At 45.8% G+C, this 23,558-nt stretch overlaps 1 protein-coding gene across 1 annotated transcript in view; it reads right to left on the reverse strand.

The window, feature by feature from the left end:
• Psmb7 (proteasome 20S subunit beta 7) overlaps positions 1-9,860 on the reverse strand; it is a 59,398-nt gene extending 49,538 nt beyond the window's left edge. The window contains exons 1-4 of the mRNA XM_050124848.1: positions 9,753-9,860; positions 9,270-9,363; positions 8,290-8,387; positions 6,488-6,628 (exon numbers count right to left, since the gene is read on the reverse strand). Coding sequence (XP_049980805.1) covers positions 6,488-6,628; positions 8,290-8,387; positions 9,270-9,363; positions 9,753-9,814 — 395 coding nt within the window. The 5' untranslated portion in view covers positions 9,815-9,860. The remainder of the gene's footprint in view (positions 1-6,487; positions 6,629-8,289; positions 8,388-9,269; positions 9,364-9,752) is intronic.
• Positions 9,861-23,558: the final 13,698 nt, after the last annotated feature.

Consider the following 23,558-nt stretch of genomic DNA (forward strand, 5'->3'; position numbering starts at 1 on the left):
AAAAATTTAGTCCACTGTAGCTTACGCAAAAGCTGCAAGGGTCAGACAAGAGTTTTCCTTAGATGTTTCATTAAGAAGCTATTGCTTGCACAGGAACCAAGCAGGGAAAGGAATTAAATCAGTTGAACATCTACAATTGGCAGCTGTAAACTGTGAGGTATACCACATGACTCATTTCAGCTCAGTCACCAAGCCACCTAAAAAGCCTATCATTCCCATTTTAGTAAAGACCAAAATAAATAAATAAATAAATAAACCAACAACAACTAGAAACATGGAGAACTTCTTTTGTTCATTGTCCCTGAGTCAAGGCTGGCTTATTCCAAAGCCTATCAGCATTGTCCCCTTCAGTTCCCGGGGTGGCTGATAAGCTAGTGATCAAGTCAGCAGTGAGACGCTCCTCTTGTGTTCAAGCCGTTCAGCTGTGTTCAAGCCTTTAGCTCTTGACAAGAAAAATGAAGCCAGGGGCTGGAGAGATGGCTCAGCAGTTAAGAGCATTGCCTGTTCTTCCGAAGGTTCAGAGTTCAATTCCCAGCAACCACATGGTGGCTCACAACCATCTGAAATGAGATCTGATACCCTCTTCTGGCTGCAGACACACAGACAGACTATTGTATACGTAATAAATAAATAAATATTAAAAAAAAAAAGAAAAATGAAGCCAATATATGATGAGTTTGCCATACAGCCTAATCCTAAGACACAAATAAAGGAGCACAAAAGAGAAGCCATCGTTCAGACCAGAAAGGGCTCCATGACACCCAGCATTTCCACTGGCCCGTGATCAAACTGCTGACAATCTAACATTTTTAAAGTGAAAAAGTCAAGGCTAGGAAAGAATTTTATGAGCAGTCTGAAAAGAGGTCAGAGATTGCTCAGCAGATAAATGTGCTTGCTGCCAAGCCTGATGATCTGAGTTGAGATTCAGTCCACAAGACCCATATGGTGGAAGGGGAAAACTAACTCTACCAAGATGTCTTCTGACCCCCTCCACATATGTTCCATAACATAACACACACAGACATGCATGCAAACAGAATGTAATTTTTAAAATGTTAACTATTTTAAGGTAGCTGGAGACATAAGTCAATATTTAGAAGTATGTACTGCTCTTGTAGTGGAACCAAGTTTTGTTCCCAATACCCATACCAAGAGGCTTACAACTGCCTATAAGTCTTGCTCCAGACAGACATCCAAGGGTACTTGTACCTGAATACACATACCACACACACAGCCATACACACACAAAATTAAAAACAATTCTTTAAGACTCAATCTTTACTACATAGTTTGCAAGGCCAGCAGCCTGAAGAGGGAACATAGGCCCACATGGTGGAAACATCTGCTCCAAGGCTTGTTAGCAGCAGTCAAAACTGGAACCTGAGACACTGCACAGAAAAGCCAGAATGGCGGCATGCACTGTACCCAGCAGTGCCAAGCCTGTTCCACTGCCTGTTGAGGAGGGCATATGAAAAACGTCAGTTCCTCTAAAGGCTATAACACCCACTGCATGACTTCGAAATGTTTAAAAGTTTAGACAAGTGGCCGGCATCCTTAAAATCTGAACCAGAGGGTAAAGTTCAGTAGCAGCTCACATGCCCTGCACATGAAGGACTGAGTTTGAGCTCCAGCACTGAGACAGTAACACAAAAGCCTTGATCCAGAAACCCTACTTCCAGGACTTCAGCCCAAGAATGTGTCAGAAAAACAGACAGAAATGTGTTAACCACAGCACTGTTAGTGACGTAAAAGCAGCAGAAGAAATGGTGAACACAGAGAATATGACATGAGCATTAAGAACCATACCTCTCCTCATTCACTAGTGACTGTGGAACGATCTTGGGTTCCAACAGTGAGTCAAAGGCTAAACCTGTCTTTATGAATCATGGAATTTTTTGGAGCCAAGGAATTTATTCTAGAAGTTAGCCTAAGTAATTAATTATGCAAATACCCAAAGATTCATGGAAATATCTTCAAAAGGGCTATATTGTTAATGTTCAAAAACTAACAACACTAAAATTATATATACGATTATATAGTGTGTGTGTATATAGTGTATATCTATACGTACATATATATATATCATATATCATACATTAATAGTTGGTACTTAAAACTTGTGGGTTAGACCTCTTTGAAAATTTACTAAAATTCAGGAACCTTTGCCTGAAAAAAGCATGCACACTTAAATATTTTCTTATTTCATGTGGTTCTAGGTCTCTAAAATGCTTCCCTGGGCTCAAGAGAAGAACTCGTGAACCTGAGCTCTCTACTAACAGAAACAATATACACAATCAGCATTGTATACAGGGCAAGCTATAAAGCAGTACATATACTAGCATGGCATTCCTGTTCATGCATAAATATGAGGCTGTAGGTAAAGCATAAAAGATCTGAAAAATATTCAAATAAAAACCTTTAGGCTCCATGGTAGGCACCGTTGTAGCTATCTGTGTGGATACATGAATCCCATACTGCACATGTGAATGTCTTTCTTTCCTCCACCATGTGAGTTCTTAACTATCAAACTCAAGACTTTTGGGCTTGGCAGTAAATACCTTTAACCTGCTTAGCCAGCTCAGCCCCTTCCTTTATTTCATTCTCCCCATTAAGTCAAGGAGACCACAACTATCAGTGGCATTTTCCAAGAAAAAAACCTATCCTTAAGAAGTGTAAAACAGCCCATCGGTCATCGTGCACGCCTTTAATCCCAGCACTCAGGAGGCAGAGGAAGGCAGATCTCTGTGAGTTAGAGGACAACCAGGGATATACAGAGAAATAAATAAATTCCTATCATCCTAGGCTGGGCAGTAGTGGTGCACACTTGAGAGGCAGAAGTAGGCAGATCTCTGAGTTCGAGACCAGCCTGGTCTACAGAGAGAGTTCCAAGACAGCAAAAAAGTGTAAGATCAAGCTAGAGAACTGTCTTGGCAGTTAGGAATGCATGATGTTTACACAGGACCTGAGCTCAGTTCTCAGCATCCGCATCAGGAGGCTCACAACTGCCAGGAACTCCAGCTCCAGAGATCCAACACCCTCCTCTGTTCTCTGTGAGCACCTGGACACATGCCGTGCGTGCATGTTTGTGTCACACATACACAAAGTCACAATCGGCAGTTCTTGACCCAAAGTACTAAAGTCAGATGCAAAGTTTTTTCCCTTAAATCATTCTCACTTTATGTAAGTCACCCAAAATGTCACTAGATATGAAGGACGATACTACCTTGGTTTAAATTTTTAAATGTTGACCTCAAAACATTTGATAAAATTTAACTCCGGCCAGACATGGTAGTGAACACCTTTAATTCCAATACTTAGGAGGCAAAGGCAGTAGATCTCTGTGAGTTCAAGTCTAGCCTGATCTATATATTAGGCACCAGGTTAACCAGAGATATAGTGAGACCCTGTTCTCACAAAACAACTAAATAAACAACCTTTACAAACTGTACTAAATAAAAATGAACGCCTGGAGAGAAAAAAAGAGAAATCGTAGAATTCTTAAAATCTTATAGAGATTAAATATTTGCTAAATTATTTTGCTAAATACCTTAAATAACAATCACAAATTGTTTCATATGTAATAGGCCATATGAGCCACCAGGGGGTGCTTTATATTGAAATTAAAAAAAATATAAATATATATTTATTATTTTATATATAAATATATAATTTATAATTTTTTTAAAAATCTGTGTTTTAAATGATCAGATAGTCTCATGCTGTAACTGGAGCATTTATTTGGTGGCAATAATTCCCCTGCATTAGCATGGTGGCTTCATATACAAAGGGCTGGTTCCATTTCTGTTCTCTCATCTCATCTATAAGTAGAAACTACATCACTATCCTTCCTCCATAAACACCACTGAGAATATAGAGCAATGCTACAAGGACCTCATATTATTAGGAAAGCCAGAGCACAAGCACAATAAACCAGAACCAAAAAAAAAAGGCTAAACAAACGAAAATTCTTACGCCAAAGGTGACACTGGCCATGCAATCCCTGATAGGTACTGCCACGTTATCCTACTTTCATTTCAATTTTTTAAAAAATGTGTGTTGGTGTTTTGCCTGCATGTTATGTCTGTGTAAGGATGTAGGATCCCCTGGACCTGGAGTTAGACAGCTGTGAGCTGCCATGTAGGTGCTGAGAATAGAATCTGAGACCTCTGGAAGAGCTGCCAGCACTCTTAACCACTGAGCCATCTCTTCAGGCCCGTATGTATGTACATATGTATGTATGTATGTATGTATGTATGCATGCATGCATGTATGTGTATTTTTTTTAATTTTTTTTTCCAAAACAAGGTTTCTCTATATTGCTTTGAACCTGTCCTAGAACTCTCTTTATAGACCAGGCTGGCCTTGAAATCAGAGATCCACCTGCCTCTGCCTCCCAAGTGCTGGGACTAAAGGCGTGCAACCACCACCACCCAGCATAACCCCTAATAATTTTTTAAAAACAAAAATTTGTATTTTTAATTTAAATCTCCCAATTTATAATTATTGGTCACTATTTTGTCTTAAATACCATGTGACCTACAGGAGACTTTTTTGGTCAATGATCTCAGGATATTCATAGGGCAAGTGTCTGAAAATGATGGATGCCCTAGAGACAGATGAACCAAGCTTGTGGGAACTCACGAACTCTAGACAGACAGCTGTGGAGCCTTGCATGAGATCAAACTAGGCTTTCTGCATATGGGAGACAGCTGTCTTGGTCTATCTGAGGGGACCCTAGCAATGGGACCAAGATCTATCCCCAGTGCATGAGCTGGCTTTTTGGAGCCCATTCCCTATGATGGGATGCCTCCCTCAGCCTAGATGCAGTGGGGAGGGGCTTGGTCCTACCTCGACTTAATGTGTCAGACTTTGTTGACTCCCCATGGGAGACCTTCTTACCCTCTGGGATGCCGTAGTTGGAATGTAAAGTGAATTAAATAAACAGAGAATAAATGAATGAATGAACGAATGAATAAATGAATCGGTCAATCGATAAATAAAGTAAAAAAATGGATGCCCTAAAACTAAGGCAGGCCCAGGAAAACAGGTACTATTTTCACTGTAATAGACCTGTGAGGGCTGGTCTTGGTGGTCAACTTAACACACCTAGGAAGAAGGGACCTCAACTGAAAAACTGCCTCCATCAGATTGGCCTAAGAGCATTTTTCTTGATTACTAATTACTAATTATGTAGGAGGGCCCAGCCCACTACAGGCAGTATTGTTCCTAGGCATGTGGTTGTGAAATATATATATATATATATATATATATATTAAAAAAATCTAGCTAAGCAGGTCAGAAGGAGCAAGCCAGCAAGCAGCATTCCTGACTTGAGTTCTTGCCTTGATTTCTTTCCCTGTAAGATATAACCTGTAAGATGAATTAAACCCTTTCTTTCCCAAATGGTTTTTGGTAGGGTGTTTATCACAGCAATGGAAAAGTAAACTAGACAAATACTGCTTCCCATTTATGCAGTGTAAATGAGAAAACCAACTTAAGATTTTAAAACTCAGGGAGGCAGAGGCAGGCAGATCTCTGTGAATTCAAGGCCTACAGAGAGAGGTCTAGGACAGTCAGAGATACACAGAGAAACCCTGTCTTGAAAAGAACGAACGAAGAAGGAAGGAAGGAAGGAAAGCAGGAAGGAAGGAAGGAAGGAAGGAATAAAAAAATATTTTAAAGCTATCAAAACCTATACAAACACAAGGGAAAAAGAAACGAAACTCCTATGAACTCTGTGTGAGAATTAGCAAAGAAAGAAGTTCAGATCAGGTGAATACCTATTAAGCCTCAACCTGTTTATTTATAAATGGGACACAGCAATACCCCTTAACTCAGAGATAAAGAAAATATGAGACAGTACACAGAGCATTTCAGCAAGGGTCTGCAAGACCAAAAGAGACAGACTGGTGAAATCAGTATTATTTTACCCACTTCACCCACTCATAAGTCACCTCTCACTCTATTGTTACTTTGCTGCTAAAAAAGGAAAGAAAAAACATTTGTGTTTAAGTGCTAGGGAAATGGTAGGACAAACTCAAAGTACTGTTTGACTGTAAGCCAAAGTTGTCTTATCCAGTAATATTTCTGTTTCAAGAAATTACTGGCCACATTTCAGGGCAAATCAAAACTGTAAGATACATCAGACCACACAATCCATTTAATTACTTTAAAAATTATAAACGGCAGCCAGGCAGTGGTGCAAACACCTTTAATCCCAGCACTAGGGAAGCAGAAGCAGGAGAATCTCTGTGAGTTCAAAAATAACCTGGTCTACACATGAGTTCCAGGAAAGCTAAGTGAAACCCTGACTCTAAAAAACAAGAAAATAAACAAAATTAGAAATGGTTAATTGATTTCTGGAACAAAATGTGCTCTTCTAAATACTTCACCCCTCATGCCCAGGCTTTCTTATGCTAAAAATCTAAGATTTAAAAAAAAAAAAAAAAAGACGGCTATTACAGAGATGTAAGCCCTGAAGTTCTACCTGAAAAGCATCTGCTTCAACATCCGATTGGCAGTCACAACTCTCGGGAGGCGGCCGGTGGTGAGAGAGTGGAGTTCCAAGTTGGAAGAAATAAGCTGGGTTGTCATGTCTGTGTCTGCAGCTGTCCCAGCACCACAGCAACTGAAAAATACCATAGACATTTAGTTGGCATTTAATTATCAGAAGGCTAAATTAGAAATAAGAGCCTCCCTGAGTGGTGGTGGTAAATACCTTTAATCCCAGCACTTGGAAAGCTAAGGCAAATGGATCTCTTTGAGTTCAAGCCCAGCCTGGTCTACAGAACAAGTTCTGGGACAGCCAGGAAAGGACACAGAGAAACCCAGTCTTAACCCCCACCCCTCTTCCAAAAAGAAGAAAGAAATAGAGCCTCTTGATTAACTCTACAATGTTTAGGTACATGAGAGTCGCTCTGAGTAGTCTGCAATTCAATTTCTCTGTCTAACCAACCTTAAACATGAAACTGAGAACACATACCCTAATTGCATGCAAATATATCCTCTATGGTGCAAGGGGACATTTCAAATCATTTCTTTCTCTGCTTCAAACAGAGTGCACATTTTAGTCCTACTACAAATGCATCCAAATTGTACAAAAGAGCAAGACAGTGTATGAAAATTTTACAATTCAATATTGACACTGGACAGTCTCAATTTATTCAGAACTAAGTAAAAGAGGAATGGAAGAGAAAATTTATAAAGCCATAAAATAACATAGGTACAACAGGCCATGGAAAGCTGGAGGGCAGAGCAATTCTTTTGTTTTCTTCTTTAAAAAGCGTGTGTGTGTGTGTGTATGTGTGTGTGTGTGTGTGTGTGTGTGTGTGTGTGTGTGTGAGAAGGGGGGAGGGGGGAGGAGGAGAGACTTGTGCCATCTAAGTACGTAGAGATCAAAGAACATCTCTCAGAATTTGGTTCTGTCCTTCCACTATGTGGATTCAGAGGATCCAATTCGGATGGTCAGGCTTGATGGCGACCTTTATTACCTGCTGAGCCACCTGATCAGCCCCAAGAGCAATGAATTCTAATTGTTAAGGAATTGTTTTTATGAGCTGGGTTTTGGAAGGACAGCAACAGTCTAAAAGCAGAAAGGACAAAAGGGTATTTTTATCTTATTTTTTAAAATCTTACTGATGACGGCATGTGCATACGTCTGTGTGAAAGTCTACACATAACTGTTTGTGGGTATTCTCAGAAGCCCAAAAAAAGGGTGTTAGATCCCTTGTGTGAGCTCTAAGTCTGTGTTTTACAAACATAAGGTGGAAACTGTGAACATTAGTATGAAAACCAGAGGCAGATATTCCAATTAAATAACTGAGCTTGTCCAGATGAGAAAAAAGAACCGAAATAAAGGTCTCAGCAGAGGGAAAAATAGGAATAGATTTGAGAGGCACCTGGCAGGCAGAACCTTCTACCAGCTAAATCAGACTGAAGCAACAGAAGGACCTGACCATGAGGAGTACCAGTGACCAGTGTGCGGAAATGCTTTGAGCTACTTGTTTGACAGAATCTTAGTTATCTGGCCTCAAACTCACTAGTAGCAAAGATGACCTTAGCCTGATCCTCCTGCTTCCACCTCCCCAGGGCTAAAATGCACTTTCCGCAGTGCTGTGGACCGAACCAAGAGCTCTGCATATGCTAGCTGAGCACTACAACCAACACAGTCCCAGTCCAGAAACACAGGCTGAACCACAAACAGGTTGCAGGGAGGATGGCGGTAATGGTCGATTTTTAGTCCTGACATATTAGAAAATTTCAGAGTAGTTCAAATTCATCAATACTTACTAAATATTAGGAGATATGAAGTGAATTTTTGAACAGTTTTTGTCAGCAACAACCATCCCTTCAGTTGCTCTTGTGTCTGCTCCAAGAACTATGCCATCCTATTAAAAAAAGAAAAACACTGTAAGCGTGGCAAGTTGACCTCCACACCAAGAACCACATGAAGCTGAGAATGGGCCCCACCAAGCTGTTCTCTGACCTCGACGCTCGTTCCCTGGCATATGCACACTCACACATACCTGACAAAATTAAGTAAACAGTCACCTCTGTCTATTAGATTTCTTTCTTTTTTACTTTTTGGTTTTTCAAACAGAGTCTCTTTGTGTAGCTCTTGGTGTCCTCAAATTTACACTGTACACCAGGCTGACCTCAAACTCACAGAGAATCGCCTACCTGTGTCTCCCGAATGTGGGATCTCTTCACCTGTAACAGCATTATTCACTAGTCTTTATGATCTTTACAGTTAAATTCTGGATTTATCTCCATTTAACGAACGAGGTTTAACTCTGTGAAGAAAGCTGAGGACTTATGGTTACCTATTTTTAATCCCTTAATCCCTGCATTTGGGAAGCAGAAGCAGGTGAATCTCCGAGTTTAAAGCAGTCAGATATACAAGGCAAGTTCCAGGAACAGTCGGGATTACATAACAAGATCCTGTCTCAAAGCGGGGAAGAGGGGCTGAACTGCCCAAGACTGGAAGCAGCATCAATGCCTTAAACATCTAGACAAATCCATCTGATCCCAAATTTTACTTTTTCCCATTACATCATCCTGCTTCCTACCTGATTTCCTTTAAGAAAAAGCAAATTGCCGTCATGTCAAAAACTTCAAAATGAGTAAAGAATAGAAACTATTAAACACGTAAAGCCTACAGACAAAAGCAATTTCTAATGAAAGCTCTTTTAGAGACGTACCCTGACATTTGCACTACCAGATCTAGCTGAAAACTGAGGAGTCCAAGTGGCCTAGCTGTTTCGGCTTACCTTATAGACCACCCCCGCGATGGTAGTGCCAGTTTTTCGGGCTTTCGGAAGCTTGAACCCCTTCTTTGCAAAATCAGCTTCCAAGACGGCATTCCTGAAGGAAAGCGCAGAAATCAAGTGTTGGAGGACAAGACCACAATTGCGCCGTACTGGCCCGAGTGTGCTCAGGAGGGAACTCGGTCTGCTCTCGCCCCAATCTCTTCCCTGGAGCCTCCCGCCATCCGCACTATCCGCACAGTCACAGATCGGGGCTGTGACCCGCCTAAAGCCACCGGGAAGGACCACGTCCTCAAGACTGGCACACGGCGGAGCCGCGCGGGCCTCGGAAGCCGTCCGCGCCGGAGCGCCGATTCCCTGAGTCACACGGCCGCGGGCGCCGTCCCCACGTCGCCTCCCGTCCCCGGCCCAGGCCACGGCTCAGCTCCGACCCGGGGCACCGAGCTCCCACCCACGCCTCGATCGCTGCCCGTGGCATGGACACACCTGCGGCAATTATCAAAAGAAAACCCTCCGACTGGTGCCTGAAACACCGACACTGCCGCCATCTTCCCAAGAAAGTGTTTCCGGGCCGAGGGCGGAGCGAACAAGAAGAACAGAACACTTCCGGCGCCGCGGGCGAACGGGATGGAAGGGCGGGGCAAACTTCGAACTGGCGCCGCGGCCACAGAGTTCTGGGTTCTCCCTCTCTAGAAAGGCTCGGCGGCGTTTCAAGTACATCGCCTCCAGTTCCGGGGAGGAGAAACTGACGACAGCCGAAGGGATGCGGTTTATTAAGTCAGATAAAATCCCCCCAATTACCAAGTCTCCTAACGCTCCGATCATTTTCTACCGTTAATCGGAGTCCAGGGGACATGACTCCCAGGTCCGAGGCCCAGGGGAGCGTTCACTTTCTCAGAAAGTCAGACATGAGTCGTCAGGGAAATGCAACCCAAAATTCCTAATGAGATACTGCTTTGGACCTACTAAAATGTCTGGAATTAGGCAAAATCACAAGTGTGGAAAGTCTCATATGTGACAGGTGAGAGTGTAAAATACAGCAGCTCCGGAAAATGAATTGGAACTTGAACCAAAGTTTGTCCTGGATACACACCCAGAAGAACTGAAAACCTAAGTTCACAAAAACTTTCACCCAAATGTGCACAGCAGCGAGTTTCAGACGTCTACCCATCAATGGATGAATAAACAAAATGCTTATCTACACAGTGGAATAGTATTCAGCTATAAAAGGGAAGAAAACATGATACCTACTAAATCACAGATGAACCCTGAAAACAATTTAATAAAATCGCGAAGCCAGGCCTGAAAAAAAAACACATATTGTATAGTTCCACCCACGTGTAGTACACATGTGCATGCTGGTGACAAGCACGTCGGCAAGTCTGGGTGCATTGGTGCATGTGCTCCCCACTGTTACTCTCCACCTCGTTCATTAAAGCATGGTCTCAGTTGAACCCAGAGCTCGCTAACACAGATGGTTAGCCATCTTACTCCAAAGAGCCCTCTTTCTTCCCTTTGAGCACAGGCATGACAGTATTCACACGGATCCTGTGGACTCAAACGCAGGTCCTCATGCTTTCATAGCAAGCGCTTCAACCACTGGGCATCTTCCCAGCCCCGTCCAGCTCCCTTTTTATGAAGTATCATTCAATAGGCAAATCAGAGAAAGTGAATCAGTACTTGTGAGCCCTGGAGAAGGGCACAGAGTTTATGGTGTCACACAGCATTAAGAATGTAGTGTTATGTCATTTTATCACAGGCTTCTCCTGTTGGAAATTAAGGCTTGTGGAAGTCAGGAAAGTTTTTTAAATTTACTTAGACAATAAATGACAGTCTCCATAACTGTGAAATTAATTCATTTGCAATTATACATTAAGCACCTCTGGGCATGGCATGGCTCTAGCTGTAGACGGATGGGTGAATAAATGGAATACCAAGTGTCGAGAACCAGAGCCACAACTATCTATTTAATGAATGCTCACTAAATATTAAATTCTCACTGGACATGGTGGTCCACGCCTTTAGTCCCAGCACTAAGGCGGCAGAGGCAGGAGGATCTCTCGGTTCAAGGCCAGCCTTGTCTAAGAAGTGAGTTCCAGGACAGCCAGAGCTACACAGAGAAACCCTGTCTTGAAAAAAATAAACAAATGAACAACCAAAAAGGATTAAATTCTCTTTGATTGCATCCCTGAATCTCTTGAAACAAAGAAAATCAATTCTATTTTTGAAGCTTTATCGCTCTATGCTAAAATTAAACTAGGAGATTAGGTCCTAATAAAGACTAGTTTGAGTCTTTATAAAAAGGAGAAGTTTGTTGACAACCACAGGTGTTTCCATAGCTGGGGAAAACACAGGCCACCCACCAGAAAACAGGCAAGAGGCTAGGTCAGACTCTCGCAAAACCTCAAAGGAAAGTCATGCTGCTTGTATTTCCACACTCCTGAACTGAGAGACAATATGTTTCTGTTGCCTATGCCATCCAACTTAGAGTATTTTGTTATGGCTGCCTAGCAAAGCTAGGCACATCACAAGTTTACAAGCCAAAGAAGAGAAGATTCCCAGAGCAAGTCCCTCTGGTGTGGGAGTGTAAGCGGAGTTGGCTGCTTTAGAAGCCTGGGGCTGTAAGCTCATGAGATAAGCAAGAGGAATAGACGAGAAAAGACAAGACCAGACTCTAGATGCTGCTTTTGGGAGTTGGCCAAAGCCTGCAGCAGAGGAAGCCATGGAAATGAAAAGATGTTTGTCCTTCTGTGGGGTCTGGGGGGAGCTATAGAGCCACTGACATTTTCCAGCCAGACTGACCAGAGGAGGTGTCTGCAGAGCCCAGCAGAGGGCGACTGACAGCCTTCAGGAAGCCTGGGAGTAGACAGTGACTGAGCCAGAGGCCAGCAATGAGAGACAGTTCCAGGCAGAACAGGCATAAGATGCTGTATTTCTGGATATAACCAGTGAAGCGCTAGGCTCGGCACTAAGAGCTCAGTCTTGTTTAACTTCGTTGCTGTTCCCTGGAACTGCAGCCCAGTGCAAGATGCCCATCCTCATTCTGGTCACTGCTCCGCTTACTCCTTGGCTGTCAAGCCTAACTGATCATTGAAGGTACCACTTCTGCCCCATGAGGCTGTGTGACCTCCGGAAAATCAATAGGTTCTCTGTGTCTCAATTCCCAAACAGTAACAACCAACAACTGTGAGCAGACTTGAGGTCCTGGGCTCTGTGCTATAGACAAGATCTCAGGATCATCTCAGGCACCAGAGTGTACCAGACAGACACTGGGAAAACAGACAACCTGGAGACAGCACAATGTCTACCTTCAAGGGCTGACAGTCTCTAAGAAGCCAGGATCTTTTTTATTCAACTATACAGATGAGGCATGAGTGTGAGATCTTAGTTCAAGCCTGTGCTGTTGATGAATGCAGAGCCAAGAGTCAGCCTCACGGCACCTTCACTATCAGCCCTAACAACTGCAGCTCAGTTGCAGCCTGGCTCCTGGATCCACTGAGGTTTCCTCCTCCCCAGCTCCTACCCTCACTCCAACCAGCCATGGGATCTCAGGCAGGTCTCTTTGTAGCTCCACGTTTTTGTCTACAAAATGATAAAACATTGCAGTCTCCCTCAGTGCACGAGTGCGGTATGAACACCTGTTAAGCATTCATTCACTCATTCAATCATTTAGGTTTTATTAAGCTCCTCTTTGATGCCAAGCTTTGTACAAGATCATAACCTTGAGGGGCATTGCTGTATGGACTGTATGTCCAGTTCTCTGTGCTAAGTGGCCTAAGGGACACGTGGGAGCCCAGCTGGAGGGCTTCCGTATGTACCTAAGGCAGCAGGCAGGCACTAAAACAACAGCAGGTAGCAAGAAGACTTGGAAAGCAGGCAGCACCTTCCACGCAGGAAACTCAAATGTGCATGGCCCAACGTGCCCCTGGATTTTACAAGCACCAAGAGAGCAGTAGCCCCCACCCTACCCAGTCTACAGACTGCCTGGGAACCAATTGTGAGATGGGTACAGAAGGCCCACCCCAGCCTCCATCATGATATACACAGTAGAGGGCTCCCCAGAAGAGCTGACTTGGCCATCTTCCCATTGCAGGGAGAGTGGTCCATGATGCTCCTGGTTACCATGGCAACTGGGCCCTTGTTTTTCTTCCTTCATAAATAAGCTATAAATAGACAGGGCAACCTGTGTGCTTTCCTTTGCATGAATTAGCGCAGCTGTTCCAAGCTCCAGGGCCCTTGGCCCAGCACCCAGGTGCCCTGCATGGCCCACAGAAGCCCAGCTCCAGTGGGAGGGGTGCAGTTAGGGACAAGACAATGATTCCAAGTGTGGATTCCCTCCACCTGAGACCCACAGAACTATATGCATTATACTATGAGCACAGACTAGGCAAGCTGGGCCCTGTGTTTGGCAGCCCTGGCTGACAGTGAGCAGAAGTGGAGACCCTCTTCCGCAAGGGCGACAATGAATTATCAGGATAGCCCCTTCTATAGGATGGGAGGACTTCCCAACGTCCGAACCTGACTGAGTCATTCTGGTTGATGTCTGTTTATTGAAATCTTTCAATATGCCAGAGACTATGTTAAGTACCTCCCAAGTTACATGCCCATTCCTCCCTCCCTCTTCTCTCTCTCTCTCCTTCTCCCATTTCCAACATGACAGATTCTCTCTCACTAACCACGAGACAGAGAACAACAGGTGAACCTTTTAAGTCAGGAGCTTAGAAAGACCAGGGACTGGCCTGTACTTATACAGTGAGACAATTGGTCAGGGCAGACTCCACCCATACAGGGCTCTGGAATGCAAGAAGAAGCTTGGTCCTCTCATGAGAGCACTGGGGAGCCATGAAAGGTATTTAACCAGAGACGCAACACATGGCATTTAAGTAGAGCACCACCCAAAGACAAGGTGTCCTGAGGCCATTTTCCCATTTGTTTGTTTGTGAGACAGGTTCTCGTGTAGCCTAGGCTGCCCTCAAACTTGCTGCTTAGCCAGGGATAACCTTAAACTACTGATCCTTTGCCTCTATCTCTCAAATAGTGAATTTACAAATGTCAGCCACTATGCCTGTGTGGTGGTTTGAATAAGAATGGCCCCCTAGGGCTGGAGAGATGGCTCAGTGGTTAAGAGCACTGTCTGCTCTTCCAGAGGACCTGAGTTCAATTCCCAGCAACCACAGGGTGGCTCCAAACCATCTGTAATGAGATCTGGCGCCCTCCTCTGGCGTGTGGGCATACATGGAGGCAGAAAGTTGTATACATAATAAATAAATAAAATCTTAAAAAAAAAAAAAAGAATGCCCCCCTAGCTTTATATATTTGGATGCTCAGTCATCAGGGTGTGGCACTGCTTGAGAAAGTTTAGGCGGGGTGGCCTTCTTGGGAGAAGTGGCACTAAGGTAGACTTTGAGGTTTCAAAGGCAGAAGACAGGCCTCATGTGTCTCTCTCTTCCACCTGCCCAAATTCTCAGCTACTTCTCCAGCTCCATGTCTGCCTGAATGCTACTGTGTTCCCTCCATGCTCACTGCCATGATGATAATGAACTAAACCTCTGGAGGAAACCTGTTTCCTTTTAAAAGAGTTGCCTTGGTCATGGTTGCAATGGTCTGTCCTGTCCCTTTAAGAAAAGAACCCCACCTACTCCCCCCACCCTGTTCCCCTCTGCCTCTCTCAACTCTTCCTTCTTTCCCCTGCCCCCCTTTCCCTTTCCCATCCATAACCCACTAAATAAATACTCACATTCTCTGAATGGTGTGCCTATCCATCTCTGTCTCTCACCTGCTGCAGGTCCTCAAGGGACCAGCTAACCCGCCTTGGTCTCTCACCTGCTGTGTGGCTCCCTGCCTGGGACCCACTGCCCCTTGTGGCTTGCTGCCCATTGCTGCCACTCAGGGACCTGCAGCGTTTTATTTTTACCATTACAATGGTGTCTCTTCAGATCAGTAGAACGCTAAGACAACATGGTTTATGCAGTGCTCATAACTTTGTAGATGCTAGACAAGCACTCTACCACCTGAGCCATATCCCAAGGCCCTGGTTTCTTCATCAGTTTTGCAGGGCCTGCCCAGACAGTGTCCCCTACTCCCAGGTAATATCTATTACCTTCTCCGTGGTTCAAAACTTCCTGGTTCTTCATTCATTTCTCTATTCAGCTACTCCTTCATCAGACTTCAACCCTGTGTCACGTACTTTGCTGGGTGCAGAAACAGGACTCTGCCTTCAAGAGAAGCAGACACATAAATAAGGGGGGAAGCAAAAGTATCAGAGGGTTCTGATCAGGACTGCCCCCAGGGAGACAGAGCTCAACTCCGTTCAGGGAAGAAAGTCTCAACAAGTGCTCAAGGTGAGTGCCACTGCAGGTGAGCCCAGCACTGGATAGCTGGGGCTGTAGAGAGGGAGGAAACGGGTGGCTTCAGCAGACTTGTGCACAGAACTGTGCAACTGCTGAGCCTGGGGGTAGCGAACACTAAAGTGTGTTCCAGGGTGGGGGCAAGTGGAAACTTAGGCATGGCCAGGCTGCAGGGCTAAGTGCCCACGCCAAGGTTCAAAACTGGATGTGGCTTTTAATCCCAGCACTCAGGAGGCAGAGGCAGGCAGATCTCTGGAAATTCAAGGCTAGCCTGGTCTACAAAGTGAGTTCCAAGACAGCTAGAGCTGTTATACAGAGAAACCCTGTCTCAAACAACAGCATAAAAAGGATTATTGATAGAATTTTTTTTTTGGTATCCTGGAACTAGTTCTTGTAGACCAGGCTGGCCTCGAACTCACAAAGATCCACCTTCCTCTGCCTCCCAAGTGCTGGGATTAAAGGCATGCACCACCACCACCCTGTGGGGTCAAAGAGGGGATAAAATATTATAATGAAGCTCCAGAAATTATTTTACTACCAAACAATGGGAGAATAGTTAAATAATTTACAATGGAGTATCTGAGACCATTAAAATTTGTATTTTTAGCAACAGAAGAAATGAGACGCTGTAATATGTGTGGGTGGGCAAGTGTGGCTGTCCCTTAAGTGTTGAGTGTCCTGTGTCACCAGGTGAGGAGAAACTTCAGCTCATTCTTATTTCTTTCCTCCTTTCAGCCTTCTGTACTTTTCAGATGCTGTAAACATTTGATACTTCCCCCAGTGTTCTTATTTTTAAGCTTTCCAACTCTTCCCAGAATGCCTCATCAAACACATAGCCCTGCTACCTTGCAACTCATAAGAGACCCCATCATTTCTTTCCTTACTGAGTATGTTATCATCCATTTCTGCAGTGTGTGCATGTGTGTGTTCACACATGCTGTATGTATATATATCTTGTGGGTCGGGCGAAGCCTGTGTGTGTACACACAGAGGCCAGAAAGACATTATGTTCTTCCCCTAGAGCTCCCTATCTTAGTCCTTTGAAACAGGGGCTGGCGCCGAACCTGGAGCGAGGCTGGTGGCCGGGGCGCCTGGTGATTGTCCTTGCAGTACTGGGGTTACAGACATACGTGGTTCTCCATTTTTATGTGGATGATAAGATGAAGCCCTCGTGCTCATGTGGCAGCATTCTCACCCCCTGAACCATCTCTTCAGGCCCTACTGTCCATTCTCGGACGGTCACTGTTGCTGTTTTGTCTTCGGTTATCCCAGACTTAATCCACGGGAGCTCACAAGTGTGAGCTCTTTGCCTCCTGGCCCAGGGAAGCACACCCAGCAGCAGAGTGTAATAGTCACTAGGTCCTTCCTGCCATGTGAACCACAGAAATAACCACCCACCTCAGGACCCACAGGACTGGGAAAAGGAGAACAGGCAGGGTGGCAGCAATGGAAGGGGACAATGGGGCAGACAGCACAGCACTCACGGAGGGCTGTTCCCAAGGACAGAGCTAGTTGCCTGAATGTGTTTCAGGCCCAAGGCACCAACTTGCTTAGGCAGCCCCTCCCCCGCTTCCATATCTTGCCATTGACTTCCTGAGCACGGAAAGAAATTAATCACAGAGCAAGGACGAAGAGAAGCTGCGTTCTTTTGCTGCTTCCCTGAGGAAAGAAAAGAATTGAAAGCAAGCCCTGATTTTCAACGGAAAACATATATGATTGCCTTAAACAATGTTGGAGAGAAAAAAGGGGATATTATGTGTCACATCTGTGACTGTGGCATACGGAGGTTGAGAAACAGTATTCCAAGTGTGTGAACGTGTGTGTGAACATGTTCATGTGTGTGAGCGACTGCCTGTCTGCTCCAGGTTCTCTATTTTTCTTCTCCCATCCCTAACTTTTTTTTCAAGACAGTTCAAGCTGTCCTGGAACTAGCTCTTGTAAAACAGGCAGGCCTTGAACTCACAGAGATCTGTCTCTCTCCGCCTCCTGAATGCTGAGATTAAGGAGTGCGCCACCAACTACCTGGTCCTTCTCTAACTTTTGAGGAGAGGTGCAGGTGATCCTAGGGGGAAATGTGAAATGAAGACAGCGTGATGAGCTTGAGCAGATGATTGTTCTGCTGAGATCTAGAACCTTCCACCTCTTCCTAGAAAGCACTTACAGGCCCCTCCCAGCCAGTTTCCAAAGGCAACCATCTCCTGGCATTCAGAAGCCCCAGATCTCTGGTATATGTTCCTGGGAGGACATACCCTGCCCTCTTACCTAATTGTGGCAGTCAGCCCACAGTGTGTGCTGCCCTGGACCTATCTTCCCAGGGAGAAGGAAGGAGGCTATGCCCTCCTCCACACCCTGCTCCCAGGCTGCTGGCTGAGAAGAGGACTCAGCCCAGCTCACATGCCCTCTGGAAGAATGATCTGCCAGGGCTCAGAAACCCCAATGGCCTTGGCAGGAACTGTCTAGCCAGGACTGACACTCTCAGTTCAGGCAGCCCCTGAGCCCTTGACTGGGAAGACCCCTGGGGACTGTAGTGCTGTTCACTCGCCAGCTAGAGCAGAGCAGCAGTGGGCCTTATGCTGAACCTTGCTGTCAATCTGCCTGCCGCCCTGGGTTGTTTACTGGAAACTGGCCTCCCTGCAAGGATTCAAAGCCCTGGCCCTGGGCATGTCTGCGGCAGGAAGCCGGCCAGGCAGTAATTGGCGGTCTGGCCAAGCTAAGTGGCCAGCACTGACCCACCATTCTCCTCCAGCAGTTGCCTTTGAGTGATTTCACAGTAGCCTTCCAGGCCTGTAGGGACTTCCTGCCCAGTGCAGAGCCAGCATCAGGAACAAATTACTCATTCCCCGAGAAATCTATTAAAAGGTGACAGCAGTTTGGGGATAGGTGACCCCCAGCACATGGAACCTAATGCCACAAGTCATCTCCCTTAAACTGACCAGCTCGGAGGACACTGAGCTAAGTCTCCAACTTTTGGGGCCAAAATGACTCAGAGCTGAGCCAACTGCTGTCCTTGGGTACTATCTGTGGGTTCATGAAGGGAAGGACATGGGACCTTTGTCCCCTCTCTTGGTTCCATTTTCCATGCCACTGTGTGTGACCTCAAGTGAGTCATCTAGCCTCTTTAGGTCCTCATGCTTATTTCTCAAGGAAGTAAGAAGCCCAAGGCCTAGGCTGACACAAGGCAAGTTCATGTGCACAGCCAGGCAGGCACACAGCAGACTCCCTGCAGGTCATAGTGGGTTGTATTTATTTTCTTTCTGGTTGAGAGGGAATGACCTACTGTGCTCACATCTTGATGGAGGGCAGTGGCTGAGCCATGAGCTAGAACCAAGGTGGGGCTCCAGCTAGAGGGACGACAGCTTCTAGTTCTCCTCATAACAAGTTTTTGCCATTTGCATCCCATCTCGGGCTCAACTAGACACCACTGGTGTGTGACCAAGCAAGTTGGGGACAGACATCTCCATTGTTGCTGCATGCAACCAGCTGAATAATGATGCCCTGAGATGATGTACTAGTTACTCTTCTCTTGCTGTGTGTAGTAAGGCAGTAAAGGGTTGCTTTGGCTCAAGGTTTGAGGGATACAGTCCACCTTGGTGCAGGGAGATCACGGCAGCAAGAAATGATGAAGCAGCTGGTCACATATAGTCATGGTCAGGAAGCAGGGAAAAGTTCAGCCCGGTTTCTCCTTTTTCTGCAATCCTGGACTCCAATCCATGGGTGGTGCTGCCCACATAGGGTACAGCTTCTCCCATCAGTCAAACCGGTCAAGAAAATCCCTCACAGACAGACCCAGAGATTTGTTTTCATGATGAGTCTAGATCCCAACAAGTTGTCCATCAAGATTGATCACCCCAGTGTGTTTTTATAAATTTTGTAGGTACAAACTGCTGGCCTTGAAAAGATTAGTATAAGAACCAGTGAGATAGTGCAGCTGATAAAGGGGTTTGTTGTGCCATCCTGGCAACTGAGTTCAATTCCTGGACCCACACAAAGGTAGGAGTAGAACTGACTCCACTAAGTTGTCCCAACCTCTACACTTGAGCCATGGCACACATGCCTTCCTCTTCATATCATGCACATATACATGCAATAATAATTATTTAAATGTGATTAATATGGAATATTTGGGAGATCTCAGTATAACCACAGGGGTCCTTCAAAGCAGAAGCAAGAGCAGGAGGCAGAAGGAGCAGAATTTAAAATGTGTGTCAGAACTAAGTTAATCCTAGTTCTCAGGAGGCAGAGACAGGCAAATCTCTGAGTTCAAAGACAGCCTGGTCTACATCTCAAGTTCTAGGACACCTTAGGGCTACAGAGAGAAACTTTATCTCAAAAAACCAAAAGACAACCAAAACAAAAAAGAAACTGTGGTAGAAGGGACATTCCGTGGGAGTGAACTTGCCTGTCCTGTTGGAAGGAGGCCATGACCAGCAAGAGGAAGAATTGGGTCTTGTTGAGAATAAGGCCTCACTTCTGTACAAATAGCAGGAGACTTTGGTCCTATTACCCCTGAGACAGAACCTGGCCAACCTGAGTGTGCTTATAGGTAGAATACTCCAGGTTCTGGGCAGCACCCAGAGCGAGTCATCCTAGACTCCTGCCTACAAGACCTCAAGTCATCATATATGTGGCTTTAGTTGGTTTGTGGTCATCGTAACTCATCATGGAAGAGAGCCTAGAGGCAGGAAAGGGACCAGAGGCTTCCCCAGGACCCGCTTCTACCTTCCAGGGCCTCAGATTCAGCATCAGTCAAAGGAGCTTTCTCCTGGGCCATGGCTAAGCCCAGCAATGACATGGCAGCTGGTTTCCATGCTTGGGACCTTATAGCTCCTAACAACACCCTGATCTCCGTATTGTGTTTTTAAAAATAACTTTATCATATTTATTTGTTTGTTTGTTTATGTATTGTGTGTGTACATGAGTGTGGCCACCTATGGAAGCTGAGAACATTTTCCAGACAACACTTCACTCTTCCCACTATGTAGCACTCAGAGATGGAACTCCAGTTATTAGGCTTGGTGGCAAACAGCCTACCCACTGAGCCATCTTGCTGGACCTCCATGTTCTGCTCTGTTCAATTGACACTACTCTCCTCAGAGATCTGGTCATTTCCCTGGGATTGGCACGAAACAGTGTCCACACAAGTCCATCACAATCATGGGGTGGAATCCAGAGAGTGGGTGAAAGCAGGCTCAGCAGTGTACAGCTGCTTCAGGCAGGGCTCCTTACAGACACATGGATTATGATGAGGCGAATGCTCACTTGTGCTTTGGCCTGACCATCCATACATAGTGTGTACGTGTGTACACACACCCTTTAAGTGCTTAATTCCCATTTGTATTTTTAGCTTTTTATTGTGTGATCACAAGTGGCCCTGACATCACATCTTTTCAACTCCAGAACCCTAGAGTTAGGAGCCCTGCTTGTCATGCCCAAAAAGTATCCCAGACAGAGCTCTGAATGGCACAGCAAGGGTCACACGTTGTGGTTCAGACCCCATCAGATGAACTCTGTGCTACCTGCTTGTTATCAACGCCTGATAGCTGGAGCGAAGGGAATTCCCCAGAAGCATGTAGTTTGTCTGCAGAGGGAGTGATGGAAATCTTCAGCTTGCCCAGCTCACACATCCATACTCTCCCTGCATTAGACACTGTCTTGGAGAAGGGTTCCTGAGCAATTTCTCAAAAGCTAAGACCATGAAGGATCTGATATAGGTTTGACCTTTCTCAGGGAAGTTCACTAGAGCCAACAGGTGTGGGTCAAGAGGACAAGGGGACTCCAAGGCCATTCAAAAAGTACATTCAAGTCAGCACCTCCAGGCACTCCTAGAAGGCACCTGACCCTGGGCCACAGTGGGATCAAAGCCTGCCTCCACTACTCCTGTGGTAGGCCACTCGCTTTCTCTTTGATCTGCCTCCCCAGCTGTTCACCTCCTTGCTCTTTCTCCAAACCTTGGTCTTCTCACTCTTCAGAGAGCTCACCAGCTCCACAATGATCCGCCAGGGATACAGCCCAGTGACCAGAGAGCCTTTGCCCCTTTGGTCCTGGAGGCAAGCTTTCCCCCGGGGCAATACTAAGGAAGAAAAGAGGCTAAGAACCAGATGGGTCGGATTTTCAGAGTAATGACCATGTGAAATAGAAACTCCTCCAGCCTGCATGGCCCACTCCAGCAAGCTGCCTGGTGAAGATTCAACCAGAAAACAACCCCTTGGGTTCCCACCTGGAACCATGACCCCAGAATTATCTTCTCTGGAGATCACATGGCCTTTTCTGGAACAAAAGACAGGGCTAGTAACCCTGAAAGACTAAGCCAGGAAAAATAATATTTTTTTTACTACTATTATTTGGATTTTTTGTTCTGTTTTTGGTTTTTTTTTTTTTTTTTTGAGACAGGGTTTCTCTGTAGCCCTAGCTGTCCTGGGACTTGCTCTATAGACCAGGCTGGCCCTGAATTCAGGGATCTGCCTGCCTCTGTCTCTCAAGTGCTGGGATTAAAGGAGAGTGTTACCACTTCCCGGCTGATTTTTTTTAATTATTTACACTTCATTTCCTTAATATTTATTATTCAAATTTTTATTTGCATCCTGTGAGTATAGTCACATGTTGCTTGACATGGGAAAACAGCTTATTCTGAGAGTTGCATCATTTGGGGGTTTTGTCATTGTGTGAACAGTAGTCATACACAAACCCAGATCGACTAGCCTGCACCCCTCTGCTCTAAGGGGTAAAACCCAGACAGCAAAGTACTGGATGCTGAGGGCAACGGTGAGGTAATGAGATTTATATATCTAGGGACACAGCAGGGCCACCAAATTCCTGGTAGTAGGACATTTTCAGTTCCCTGAGCCAGTGACCTGGGCCAGGGCAGACCTGAGACAGCGAAAACTCCACAGTTCCCATTATTTTCTTAACAAAAACAAACAAACAAAAACTTGAAAAGAAGAAGTCCTCACATAGACCAGTCTGGACTCGAACTCTCAAGAGGATGGTCTTGAACTTCTGATCCTTCTGTCACCATCTCTTGAAGGTTGTGATTGCTGCCACGTTTACCTGGTGCTGGGAATCAGGAGCCTCAGTCACCAGCTCAGGACCTAGAGGGCAGGAGGGGTTCAATGTGTTGGGGAGAATGGGAAAGGGTGGTGGAGGCAGGGGAATGGCCCACCCAGGCCTTCCTGGACCTTACAGAGGCTGGTTGGAGGGCCCTGGATGGATCAGCAAGTCCTACTAAGTCCGGATTCTAGAACCGGGACTTTCTGGACCCTCAGGACCTCCATCTAAGGAGATAAAGGCAAACCTACGCTGTACCGAGGATGGGCAAAGCCAGGAGGAGGGACTTGGAGACACTGAGAGGTACCTTGCCCGTTTCTGGAGAAACCTCTCGGAGCCCTAGCCACAGCTGAGCAAAAGCCTTGGTCAATGGCTGCGATTGCCCAGAGCTCCCTCCCCCGCCTCCCAGCCTTCCTGCTGTTCAAGCTGCGGTGATGAAGTTGGAACCTGCCTCTCCGGAATGGCTCGCAGGCGTTCAGACCGGATTGGCATGAGGCCGTCGAGCAGTTGGTGGCAGGAGCCAGGGGACTCGGAGAGCAGGTTTTCGCTGGAGGGGACGTGAGCTTTATTTCCCTCTTGGTTGCTGACAAGGAAGCAGCTGGCCTTCGCTGATTATTTTTACCCGAAGTCACAGCCGCGGCTGCCAAGCCTCCCAAGCGCCCGCCGGCACGCTCCCACCTCAGTCACGCACCGCCAGCGCCACCTGCCGCCGCCTGCTACCGCCGCAGAGAGAGCGCAGTGGCCCTCAGACCAGTGCTGGCCACTGCCCTCCAACTCTGTGGTTATTTTTGTCATATTTTTCTACCTTCCTACTCGCCTCACTCCCCTCCTCCCTCTCTCCCTCTCTTCGCGCGCGCGCGCGAGTGTGTGTGTGTGTGTGTGTGTGTGTGTGTGTGTGTGT

This window comes from Alexandromys fortis, unplaced genomic scaffold (assembly GCF_014885135.2).
Source record: "Alexandromys fortis isolate MF-2015 unplaced genomic scaffold, M_Fortis_MF-2015_v1.1 scaffold_228, whole genome shotgun sequence".
Classification (NCBI taxonomy): domain Eukaryota; kingdom Metazoa; phylum Chordata; class Mammalia; order Rodentia; family Cricetidae; genus Alexandromys; species Alexandromys fortis.